The 12,506-nt window shown below is 52.6% G+C and overlaps 1 protein-coding gene across 3 annotated transcripts in view; it reads right to left on the bottom strand.

Moving 5' to 3' along the window:
- The window catches only part of DAAM1 (dishevelled associated activator of morphogenesis 1), a 98,355-nt gene that overhangs the window by 36,135 nt on the left and 49,714 nt on the right, over nt 1–12,506 (bottom strand). For all 3 annotated transcript variants that reach the window (XM_075029592.1, XM_075029594.1, XM_075029593.1), the window contains exon 4: nt 9,869–9,958. In XM_075029592.1, coding sequence (XP_074885693.1) covers nt 9,869–9,958 — 90 coding nt within the window. The remainder of the gene's footprint in view (nt 1–9,868; nt 9,959–12,506) is intronic.

Genomic DNA, 12,506 nt, shown 5'->3' with positions numbered 1-12,506 from the left:
CCCAGCCTGATGGGGAGAGACAGGGATGCCTTTGGTCTTCTCGCAGCCAGGAAAAATGGGATGTGCTGGCTTCTCTTTGCTTTCCCCTCTCCTGAAAACTTGCCTGCAGCAAAGGCAAGAGGATGGAGGTGCAGAGACCTCTCACCATCCGCTGGCAAGTTGACTCGGTGAAGTAACCTCTCCAAATAACCCGGGGACCATCCAGCTGCCCTCCTGCCACATTTCTGGCCACATCTGGGACCACATGCAGGGACTGTCACCTGCCAGCATCGAGTCTGGCCACCCGAAGCCATGGCCAGGGGGAGGTTTCTGCCACAGTGGGGGAAACCCAACGCCTTCCCAAGGGGCTGGGAAGAGGACGGCCACTTGCGTCTGTCTGGTTGCTCAGAGCTTCCCACTGCTGGATTGTGCAGAGGAACATCTGCCGTGCCTGCAGGAATCCCGGCAGCTGGCATGTCCGCTCACATACAGCCTGCCAAAAGACATCCAGGTTGTCAGAAAGATGCTCAGGAGCACGGAGAAAGCGTCAGGGGGCTTGAGAAACAGGGGTGTAATTCATATTTACAAGTCGAATGAAAAGGCACAAATTATATCACCACCCCTCGCAGAGCTGAAGGAAGGTCTTCTGCTTCTCCTGAGCTGGGCGAGAAACGTGAACTGTCGTATTTTGCAAAGTATTTGTCACCCCAGGGAAACACACATCATTTCTGCAACGTGGGTTAGAGCCAACAGTTTAACTCAGGCGGGACCACCAGTTCCCGGGAGCGAGGTGGGAGCAGGATATGGGGGAACTGCCCATGGCCAACCACCATGGGGACACGGGGATGTGAGGTCAGGCTGTACCCGACGGCAGGTTCAATCTGCAGAGCATCGCTTGCATTATTTTCCCACAACCAAAGGGCAGTTTCTTGGTGCTAGCCCAATTCAGTGTTGCCCACCCGTCCTGTTGGATGACCCCATGGTTCCTCAGTGATGCCAAGTGGCTGGGGTGAGGCTCGGGCCACCTTCCTGCTCGGTGATGATCCCACCCGACACAGGCAGCCAGGTCTTTCTGGTTTCTCAGCTCACATCGCACACCTTTCTAAAGGACACTCCTGTCTGCTCCAGTGTGCAAAAGCACAGCCGTACCCAGCACGATGTCTAAATGCACCAGAAAGAGAGCACGTAAACATGACGGAGGCACTGAAGAAGAAGGGAGGGATGCTGGGGAGCCACAAGCCCCGTGCACATCTGCCAACCCAGCCCTCCAAGCAATCCTATGCTGCGGGAAGGCTCTGCACAAACCCTGCAAAGCCTGTGGGCAAAGACTGTGATTTTCCCAGCTTTCCTGCCCTGCTTTAGAGGCTGGCATGCAAATGGTGCCCTGGGGGATGGCGGAGCTGGGGCACCCATGTGTGCCTTGAACATGGTCCAAAAAAGGACCAGCTCCTATCACCTCCTGGAGACATCACTGGAGGTCCTCCCCATCACCCCAGGGTACCACCAGCACCTCTTATAAGGAGCATCCCTCTCCCACCAGCACTCCCAGCAGCGACACCAACTGGGAAGGGTGGCAAGGTCCCCACCACGGCACAGCACCAAGAGCTGTCCAGATGCACCCAGCCAGCAGATTTGCACAGGGAGGGAGATCCATGCTGAGGAATGGGGTGGGAAGGCAGCGAGACCGGCTCATCCCATATCCCAGGACCTTCCCACGTGGTGCGAACACCTGTGAGGCGGGCAGGGATCCGGACCTGCTGCTCATTTAGGGCTGAAAAGAAGCAGTGGAGCAAAAAAATAAAGGTCTCCAGGGGGCGGAGGGAGGCTGAACAACAAAATTGGCTAAACTGCTCATTTATAATTAACGTGCTGCATTATAAATATTTCCCTTTGCTCGGCTCCCTTGGGCTCTTGCATTTCCTCCCTGAAACCCCCAATTTAGAGAGCACTCTCAATTAAGTGCAGCAGAACCTCATTAATTCAGATGAGCACCAGGGCAGGCTCATCAGAAAGCAGCTTCCCAGGCAAAAGGGGGACTGCACAATAAAGCCGGCAAAGATCAGGGCACGGGCTTCCCTCAGCTCACTGCAGGACATTGCTCAGTGGTAATTACTGCGGCTAATGGTCTACAGCACACCGATAAGTGTCCTTTAGTGCATTTGGTGGTGGTAAAGAAATCTCCCGACAAAGCGACAAGCCTGGAGGGAAGTGACTCACAAGACTTTGCTCGGAGGCAGGAGAACAGAGGAACCTCTCCGGGCACCACGGGTTGAAAGGGTGAATTTGTAAAATGGTTTCCCAGCACCCAGGGTGGGTTTTGGGGATGTGAGTTTTGCTGCCTGCCTTTGACAAGGGATCCCCAGACATGGAGCTGAGTACCGCCAACGTCAGCTCTCCAGGATGCTCCATCACATCTCGCCCGTCTGGCACCAGGGACACAAACATCTCCCAATTTCTTCTTCTCTGGGCTGTGTTTAGCTCTTCGCTGTGTTCGCTTTGTTCTCAAGAAGCACAGAAGCGAGGGCTGATCCGAACCCCGCTGACAGCCTGATGCCATGCTGTGGCTTACTACGAGCTGCTCTTTTAGAGGCAAGCTGATGGCTGTAATTGCATAGTGCAGGGACAGGCATCCCTTCTCCTCTGTAACATTCGCACCAACATCCCTCGCTGTCCTCCAGGAAACGGCCCTGACTGACACATGTGCTCTGCTGCAAAAATTAGGAAACGCCAAAGCCGGGCAACCAAGGGCAATCTTTGCCCTGTCCCCTCCTTCATTTCCCACCCGCTCCCCCCTGACATCCACTTCTTCCTTCCAGGGACCTGGCAAAAATACAAATCACACCAGCTGTGGCCCCGGCACTGCTGTGCCTTCTCCTCGCCTCCGCTGCCCCTTTGCCCCCAGACTCCGTGCGTGGGGCTGACGGATGCTGCTGCTCGGCTGTTTCGTTCCGTGGTGGCAGTGGCGGGGGGGTTGTCGTGGCATGAACCCGATGAACAAGCTCCATCCCGTCCATCAGCATCGGGTGCTGTGGGGAAAGCAGCACCCAGGCAAGGCGCCTCATTAGTGGGAGCTCTTCTAAGCAAAGGTCACCGATCCGCCAGCTCCAGCCATCCCTTTGCTCCTCCCGGGGAGATTTCACGCTCCGCAGTCCTGCCACGTCTTGGTGACAAGCCTGACACTTCCACAGCCGGCACGCCTCCCCCTCGGGGTGCCAGCAGCTCCCACAGCCAGAAATGCCCTTGCTCATCCCAGTGACCATCCTTGGGACACTGGGCAGCAGCACAGAGGAGGTGATGGCTCGACAGCGGTGGCTTGAAAGTAGTTTCGAGCTGGTCTCAGCCCTGTTTGGGCACTGTTATTTACACCTGGAAGGTGCGTCTCCACCAGCTCCTGCTGCTCTGACCTGCAGGAACACAGCTGCTGGGAGTAATGCACCCTCCTGCTTGCAGCATGACCCCATGGCGGTGGGGAGAAAGACACCTGTGAAGCTCCTCAGTGCTTCGTTAGGGCTGCTTTGCTTCTAAATCAAGCTTCTGGTGACACCTTTTAGATGCCCAGCCTGCAGGAGATGTCTCTGATCCAGCAGCCTCCTTCAAACACTTGCAGCCCACGGTGGTGGTGATGGATCTGGAGCTGCTTTGGGTAACTGAGCCCTGGAGGGCGGCCGGCCAGGTTCCTCACCCACCTGACGTCCAACACACCAGGTTAGACCCTTCAAGGTGAAACCAAGTTAGAAGGAAAGGGCTGGCTCGCAGCAACCAGCTCCGAGCAAACACTGGAGAGCCCTTTAGCGACAACGCTCGTGACTTTGATGGTTCACCTCCCTCTTGGCATCACCTGCAAGGCTGGTCTGCCCCAGGAGGACTTCACACCACGAAAGTCACAGCAAGGGGTTAAAAAAAAAAACCCTCTTCAGTTGGCATCTGCTGTAAAACCAGAAGCAAACCCCTTCATTTTTATGCATCCTCCTGATTGCATTTTCATTTTGCACAGGGTTCCCCACCCCTCCTTGCTGCTCCATAACAGCCAAGCAAGGGAAAGCTGGCAGCAGCTGGCAGCCCACCATGTTTTGGACAACCCCCTTCCCTTCCTGCCACAGATAATCCACCTGGATGCTGTCTGCAAGGTCAAAAAAGAAGCAGAGAGTGGTGCGGATGGGTTTTAAAACCGACAGGTCTGCAGCCTGCACGGGAGGTTTAAATCCAGCCCAGCTCTGCCGGCATGGCCGAGCTGTTGCCAGGTGTGCGCTGGCGGAGGTTTTGGCCCACCGTAGCCCTCCGGGTCTCCCTTGTCCCTCCAGCCGCTTGGCCCACCCAGGTACCCCTGCAACAAAACCTAAATGACACAACTAAAGCCCCTTCCCCATGGAACAATGCTGCAAAGGGCTGTAACTTCATCAGATTCCGCCCGAACTGGGATCTTGGGGTTCAAGCCACCCCATCCCAGACCAGTGGTTTTATGTATGCTAACACTTGCTATACCCTCTGCTCTACAAATACACACATGCCCTTGTACGCTTTTCCCAGGGTTTAAAAATTATGCTCCCCATAAGCAAATATAGCATGACCAGATGCCTTTCGTAGTCAGCTGGTTCATTGTTTGAAAAGCTTCGCTTTAAAATCCAAAAAGATTGCTAACAGATGCATTTTTTGGCCAGAGACAGAGAAAAACCTTGCTTAAACAAAAGTGTGTTGTGATTGGAACTAAAAAGGGAATTACCTTTAAAGATAAAAACTATAAACATTTCCTATTGAAAAATACCCCCAGCCATGCAAACAGATCGTTTCTCTCAGTCAGCCTGAGAAAATGACACCTGAGATGATATTTCAACCTGCTGCTGCAATAACCACAGGTATATCTGGATGCTCAGGGGCCATGAAACACTTCTCGTCCATCCCAGATGACCCAGGAGCACGGCAAAACGCCGAGGTATTTTTTCCTCCTCCCCTTGCATGCCATCTTTGTCAGCTTTTGCTCCTAGTTCTGCTACTGCAGGAAAAAAAAAAAATAAATTGGTGGTTTTTTAAATGAAGGAAGCAGCAACACAAGCCCCATGAATGAGCTGCAGGACTGAGCAGGAAAAGTAGAAGAGTGAGCTGGAAAAAGCAAAGCTCTCTGGAGGGAGTGGGTGGAAGGCGCAGTCAGAGAGGAAAGAAGCTGTCTGGCTGGGAAATACAGTATTATTGGAAAGCCATCACTCATTTCCCCATTTACCACATTTTTCCCCATTCTCCCCTGCAAAAGCACCACGGCTGCCTTCTCCTAATGCGAAGGGAGCTTGGTTTTATACCTGATGCCTGAGGAAATTTTACGCACCCAGCATTAGCGATGCCAACGGGTTTCCAACACAAGCTTAAAGAGTCCAGCATTGCTTGGTATCCCTGGTCATTTTTCTCCTACCCCAGCTTTACAGATGCTCAGAGAGCTCAGCTGAATCAAAAGGGAGTGGGGCAGAGTCAGACCCTGCCTTTGCCTGAGCTGGGTTTCACTGCCAATCCCTTCCACCTGGTTGTTTATGCTGAGCTTCTGCCTGAACACCCCTGTATCCACCCTTATTTTGACGCTCATAAAAAATCACCCAGCGAGCTGCTTTAACAGCTTAACATTATGTACTTTGGCTGGCAGGAGGCAAATCTCCCGCAATTAAGAGGTGCTGCAGACTAAGTGCAAAGTGTTAATTATTAACTCCCTTTGGAGCACGGCCTCCTGAGAAAGGCCATCCTGAGTCACCCTCTTTCACTGAAGCAAATCCGCAGCCAAAGAAACGCTAAAGCTGGAAACCCTCCTGCTTCCTCCCTGCGCTTCCGAGCAATATCCTCTCCTGGAGAGCGGGGCCAGCAGGGAGTGAAATATTTCGGGATGAGGTATGAAACGAGTCATCCTCCAGAAATACCACTTCTAAAAGCAGATTTCATCCCGCTGTTAATGCATCTCCACCTCTGCGTTTCCCTGCTTTATTATAGCCGTAGAGGGGGCTGACGACTTCAAAGAAGGTCTCTCCAAAAATCTTCAAATCTCTCTCCTGACCCAAGCACCGCACGGCTGCTGGATTTAATGTAGACTTCAGTTCCTGTTTGGGTCGCTGCCGACAGACTCGCCAGACCCCATCACGAGATGCTGTCTGTCTTTCTGCTCCCCCCTGTCCCCCCCAGAGCATCACAGGGTGATGCAGGCGGGTGGAATGGGACTGTGAGGAGTTCATCTAGCGCAACCCTCTGCTCCGAGCAGAGTCAGGGCTGGGATCAGACCTGGCGTCTCCATGGATGGAGAATCAGGGAGGACAAAACTTCTGCCCTGCCAAGGCCGTACTGTGGGCTGGGATAAAAACAGCTGCTTGCAGGGCAGAGGAACCAGGTTACAGGGCTGCAGGCCAGGGGGAAATATTCCAGGGAAGGAAATACGCCTGGGGAATAGCTGGTTTCCCTTATTTCCTCTCGACGAGCAGTGCCAAGGCCAGGCGCTGCCAGCTCCCTTTCCAGGTCAACCCAGCCCAACAAAATGTCTCATTTTAGTCACCTTTTACCAAATCTTGCCCATCATGGGAATATATAAAACATACAACAACTGGGATGCGCTCTGGAGAGCTGAGTACGGTGGATGACATCGATGGCAAAGCAGAAGCACCCAGACATGGCACACAGTAGCAGGGAACGTGCTGGAAGGACAAATACTCAGATGCTTTCTGTGCTGCACGCACCTTTGCTGTCGATTGAGGCAGGGGAGTGCCCTGGCTGCATGGGCTACAGCCACAGCACGAGATATTTTGGAGCTCAGCAAAGCTGATTTGCAAGGAAAACCCCCAGGAAAAGGCTGGGCAGCGTTTCTGTCTTGCCTTGTGCTGCTCTTTCGAGATGGAGCTCGTTGCAACTGGTCTCTGCGATTGTGGCAGGGAGCACTGCAACCAGCAGGAAAATGGGGAAAATGCTAAAAATTAGGAATGCCCCAAACTGGCACTTTCAGACTCAACATCTGACCGAAGTTGCCTGACTCTTAACAGTCTGTTTCCAACAGGAGCCAAAAGTGGCAGCAGAGGAAAGAGCAAAAACTCCTCAGGGACAATTTTGGATCCTTGGTAAGTCAGGCAGCTGCCTGTGACTGATGTCCACCTTTGCCAGCCCCCTCAGACCCACCAGGTGAAACCAGGTGTTACCAGCATCTCAAGTGATGACTTTCTATAAAACACAGGCAGGCCAAAGGGTTTGGGCGCATCCTGGACCTCCCAAATCACCGCCGCTCAGCCTGCAGCCGAGGCAGGGAGGTAGGACCCCTGCCCTGTCTCCAGCTCCACCGCTCCGGCCAAAACCCAGCCATTGCTCTCAGCTGGAGAAGCCCAGCCCCTCTCCTTGATGCCAAGCTACCCTGTAGGTGATTTGTCCTCATAAAAACATAGGTACATGAGTAAGATTTACCATGAGCCACTGGGATAGCCACTGATATTTCTGCTGCCTACTGGTCCTCATCACATAGGAGTGGGACTGCCTAAAGCCTGCTGTGCATAGAGACGTTCTCCAGCCCATCTGATTCCTGGTTTCCTCCACTGCTGGAGCCTCTGTTGATATGGTCTCGCTCATTTTTAATTAAAAAACAGGAGAAAAGCATTCGTCTCCACCAGCACAACTCCTTCAGAGCAAGCAGTGGCACGTACGCTCTGCAGCTCACCGAGACGGCATCGCGAGCAGGGAAGGAGCGGCTGAGAGCAGCCAGAGGAACAAGGACCAGAGCAGAATGGCAGCCAGGTTCCAGCCTTGGACGGGCGCCTGTTCTGAGGACCTCTGAGGATGCCACGGCGTGCTTCTGTGGCTCCTTCCTTCAACACCCCCCAGGAGCAGGGAGTTTCTCAGCATGGTTTTTAAAAAAACCATGAGCGCAAGGAGGTGCTGGAACAGGAAAGAGGCACCATCAGCCCCATCTAAACCCCTCCTCGGGAGATTAGACAGCATGTAATCTCCACTCACAATAATAATTACACAGCTTGCTTGATTTAAGTCGCTGTTGTCTCTCCTTGTCCAGACTCACTAGAGCACGGCTCCGCTTATCCCACAGGCAGTGATGAGAGAGCATCCCCTGCCCATTTTCTTCTTGATTCAGACCAGTGCCTGTAATTTGTTAACATCTCTTCTCCCCTCTGATTTGAATCTCGGGCATGGCAGGCCTCTGTCTAACAATAATACAGGGATTTCAGGGGTATTTATGAGAGGCTTAAAACTTAATCCTACATGAGCAAGGTAAGCCTGCTCTTGGCCTAAAACGTGGCTGGAAAATCTGGTGCCATTGCTACAGCAGGAGAAAAGAGGCATTAATGGCACCGAGCACCCTTCGAGTGGGGCCAGGCGACCGCCAGCACTGCTGAGGCAACTCCTGCAGCCGGGAGAGGGGACGCAGAGGCGAATTTGGGAACTGAATCACTGAATCATAGAATAGTTTGGGTTGGAAGTGACAATTAAAGGCCATCTAGTCCAACCTCCCTGCAGTGAGCTGGGACATCTTCAACTAGATCAGGCTGTTTAGAGCCCCGTCCAACCTGACCTTGAATATTTCCAGGGATGGGGCATCTACCACCTCTCCGGGCAACCTGTGCCAGTGTTTCACCACCCTCAGCGTAAAAAATTTCTTCCTTATATCTAGTCTAAATCTACTCTCTTTTAGTTTAAAGCCATTCCCCCTTGTCCTATTGCATCAGGGCCTCCTAAAAAGTCTGTCCCCATCTTTCTTCTAAGCTCCCTTTAAGTGCTGAAAGGCTGCAAGAAGGTCTCCCCAGAGCCTTCTCTTCTCCAGGCTGAACAACCCCAACTCTCTCAGCCTTTCTTCACAGCAGAGGTATTCCATCCCTCTGATCATTTTTGTGGCCCTCCTCTGGACCCGCTCCAACAGGTCCATGGCCCCAACTGGGGGCATCTCCCTCACAGGCCTTGGTGTCCTTCCATCTGCTTGCAAGATTGAAGATTTTTGCCCCATTTCTCCCCATGGTGGTACATCCTGCAGGATCTCTGCTTTGGCCAAGGCTGGGAGGGAAAATGAGTCCCAGCACGGATAGCTGGGAGTAACTACTGTGCCAACATACAGGGGCAAAAATCTTCAGTTTACTGGGGGAAAAAAAGAGTGATTTTGGCCACTTGGCAGGCTGCCAGCCCACGGTACCCCACGCTGCTCGGGCTGCACGCCCCCAAGAGCAAAAGCAAACGTCAGCCTACCAGCATTGGGAAGATGTCCGCGCATGTTTTCGGCTTGAGAAACGGGGCCGCGAGGGCAGCATCGCAGAGAGGACGCGTCACGCCGGGGGAGCTCGGCAGACGGATCAGTGACTCACATCAACCCTCGTCTCTTATCAGCGGTATCTCAGTTACACCCATGAACCTAAAACCCTTCATCACCCCAGGGGTGACACAGCTTCACCCTAGAAGCAACCTCCGCACCACCGAGCTAAAGCTCTCACAGGCTGTGCTGCGGGGGCACGGCTTCCCCAGCGGTATTTTTGTTTGTGCCATCCTCTGGCAAGAGCCGGTGGGAGGACAAAAATGATGCCCAAGCCTGTTTCAAGGCAGCAAACTGGAAACCCAGGAGAGGGGGAGGCTTTTGGGCAGGCTGTCCGTATCCTGGAGCTCCAGGTGGCCCTGCTTGCGCTGGCATGGATGAGCAGGGATGGGGGACACCCGTGTGGGGCAGCGGGATGCCTCCTCCAGCCTGAACGAGCTCAGGAAGAAAAGCTACGCATTTTGGAGACTGCAGACCTCACCGGTCGCCCTCGCTTCCCCAGGGAACACTCCTGTGACACCCCAAATACCACTCAGCATCCCAAGAGAGTGGTGTCCCTCCCCACATCTCCTCCCCACCCTCCACGGGGGAGGGAAGGGGCTCAGCCCCCGACCACAGCGCAGACGGGTCTCTTACTTTCTTCTTGCTGCAGTAGATCTGCCACTTCTTCTCCGCCGGCAGCGCAAACATGGCCTCTCTGTGCTTGTCCGTGAGGTCAAGTTCATCCTGGAAAGGGGGAAAAAAACCCACAAAACATGCAACATGAGTACGCAAACAGGTGATGGCACAGACACAACCCCCCAGATAAGCATCGTAAATCAACGTGGGGCCACACCACAGCGTAGCGGTGGGCCCGCAGCATCGCCCCGTGACTATCGATTTGTCAGGGCAATGATGCTAATTCTCATCCTGCTGTTTCTGACCTCCCCCTGACTCCTGGGCTACAGCTGGCTGCCGGGAGGACGGGGCTGCAAACCTCCCTGCCTCGTTCCTCCCGGACATCGCCTTCATTGCTTTTAAAGGCAGCAAGCGTTTTAGAAAGGACAGGCATGAAGCTGTTAACAGCTGCCCGCAAGATAGCCTCGCACAGGGGATTGAGAACTCCAGATGATAGACCGCATCTAAGACACGTACAGCGAAGAACAATTCAAATTTACCACCACAGATAACTGCTTCACTGAGCACCCTGAGCGGCCCAGCCCATTTCCATTGCTGACACCCTCATATCGTTCAAAACTGGGGCTTTTTTTGGCTTTCGATTTGTTTTCCTAGAACTAAAAATAGAAAGCTCTTTTCCTAATATCTACAGTTCATAAAGAGGTACATCTTCTCCATCAAAACTGGACTATGTGTTGCCTGGCAGGGATAAAGCTGTTTACTGACTGAAACCTTTATTGGTTTATCTGATGTTATTTTAAAGGACACATCCATTTTCGACTTGGAGACTCGGTTAGCAGCATGCCCTCCGCCGGGATGCCCGAGTATTATCAAAGCCTCGTCGCTTCCTGGTGCTAGATGTAGGTCAAAGCTTTTATCAGAGAACTAAATGAAACATTCAGGCAGGGCTGGGAGGCTCGTTGCTAAAGCCAACATTGATCTTACAACCGTGGATGTCTCTTAAAATCACCACCACTGATGACAATCCTCGTGCTGGAGGGGTGTTGGTGCAGCACTGGGAGTGCTGCAGATGCTGCAGAAGGTCACAGGAGAGCCCTGGTATGGCCCCCAGCCAACTCATCCCATCCAGCCAGTGGGTTTAAGTAAGAGGATCCCCATTAAAAATGACACACTTAATTCCAGCAACTAAAAAAAGAATAAAAATTAAAAAAAGATACCACATGGAGACCCATTAAAGTTTCCCTGCCTGAATAATAATGCTTATCAACTAAAGCTGGTAGCCCCTGGTACCCCAATGAAAGGTAAAAGCCCCATTTGGTGAAGGCTGAGCAAGATGCCTAGGGGGGAAGATAGGTCCCTGCATCAGCAAGCCCTCAGGCCATGAAGAAATTCAGCTAATGTAATTAAAGCTCATATCGCACCCAGTAGCCAAGGAGGGGAGCCTTCAGCTATCTTGTAACCCAAACCCAAGGGCCCTCCAGCACAACACGCCGTGACGGAAGGGTGCCGGCGGTTCTGAACATCTCAGTTAGGCTTATCCATCCACTTCAGGTATTGATTTCACTTCTTGATGAAATTACTCCTCAAAAGGAAAGGTGTCGTGGAGCTTTTTCCGTTAGATACGCATGGAGGAGCTTTGCCTCTTCCTTGACTTTTCCCCCCCGTATCGACCGACTCTTCAAACCACTGTGCTGCACAGAGCTGACGTTGGTGCAGCTCTGGAAGCAGACTTGCAAGACACCCTTACAACAGAAATAAACACGCTGCCATGACAGAGACTTGGAAAAAAGTGAGGACTGAGAAAGCCTGCGCCCAACCCGAGACACCTCTCCTCCCCCTGCGCACAGGGAGGAGAACCTGGCTTAGGGACTCCTCCAACGAGCGCCGTTTTCAAGCCTCCCCATGTCCTTACAATTTGGGAGGTCAGGGATTCATATCCAGCAACCGATCTCCTTCCTAGCCTTGGGCAAGTCTCATCACCCTTCCATGCCTCAAAACAGAAATTGCACTCGACATCCTTCACCGTTGTCTCCCCAAACGACGAGCCGGTCAGACACCCAAGCTCTGCTTCAGCCCCAATTCGGCAGGTCTAAAGGGAGCCAGCAGCATAATACCTGACACAGGGGCCTGGCTGAAATTCAACTCGTTGGAAAAGGGCATTTGGGCATGTGGGAGAGGATGAGGGTCTCCTGATAAATATTTACCTCTGCCATGAGGGTTTGAGTGAGAGCAGGAAAGTGCTTCCACTGCAACCTCGCTTCCCTGCCACGTGAATCTGGGATTCAGGCACGAAAACACCAGCCACGCACATCCGTACTCAGGTTCTAAGAAAAATATTTATTGAAACTTTCAAAATACCCATACCCTAAAAATACAACTTGTGCAAACGTGAAGATTTATTAACCAAGAAAAAAAGTCTAAACTGAGCTGAAGCCTACGTGGGAGCAAGAATGGATAAAGCAGAAGAACATACTAGGTGCTGGCACATGACAAGATGCAAATGCATCCAAAAAAGGCGCAGAAATGCTTCTGAGTCCCACACAGCACGTTTCATTGTGGCCCAGCTCTAACACGTTCAGTCATTGCAGCCTGCATCACTCAGCAACACCTACCTAATGATATCTTGCAGGATGCTTGGGAGAGGTGTTTAAATAAA

The sequence above is a fragment of the Buteo buteo genome, chromosome 6 (assembly GCF_964188355.1).
Source record: "Buteo buteo chromosome 6, bButBut1.hap1.1, whole genome shotgun sequence".
NCBI lineage: Eukaryota > Metazoa > Chordata > Aves > Accipitriformes > Accipitridae > Buteo > Buteo buteo.
Note: the sequence above shows the minus strand (reverse complement) of the source record. Positions and strands in the feature narration are given on the sequence as shown.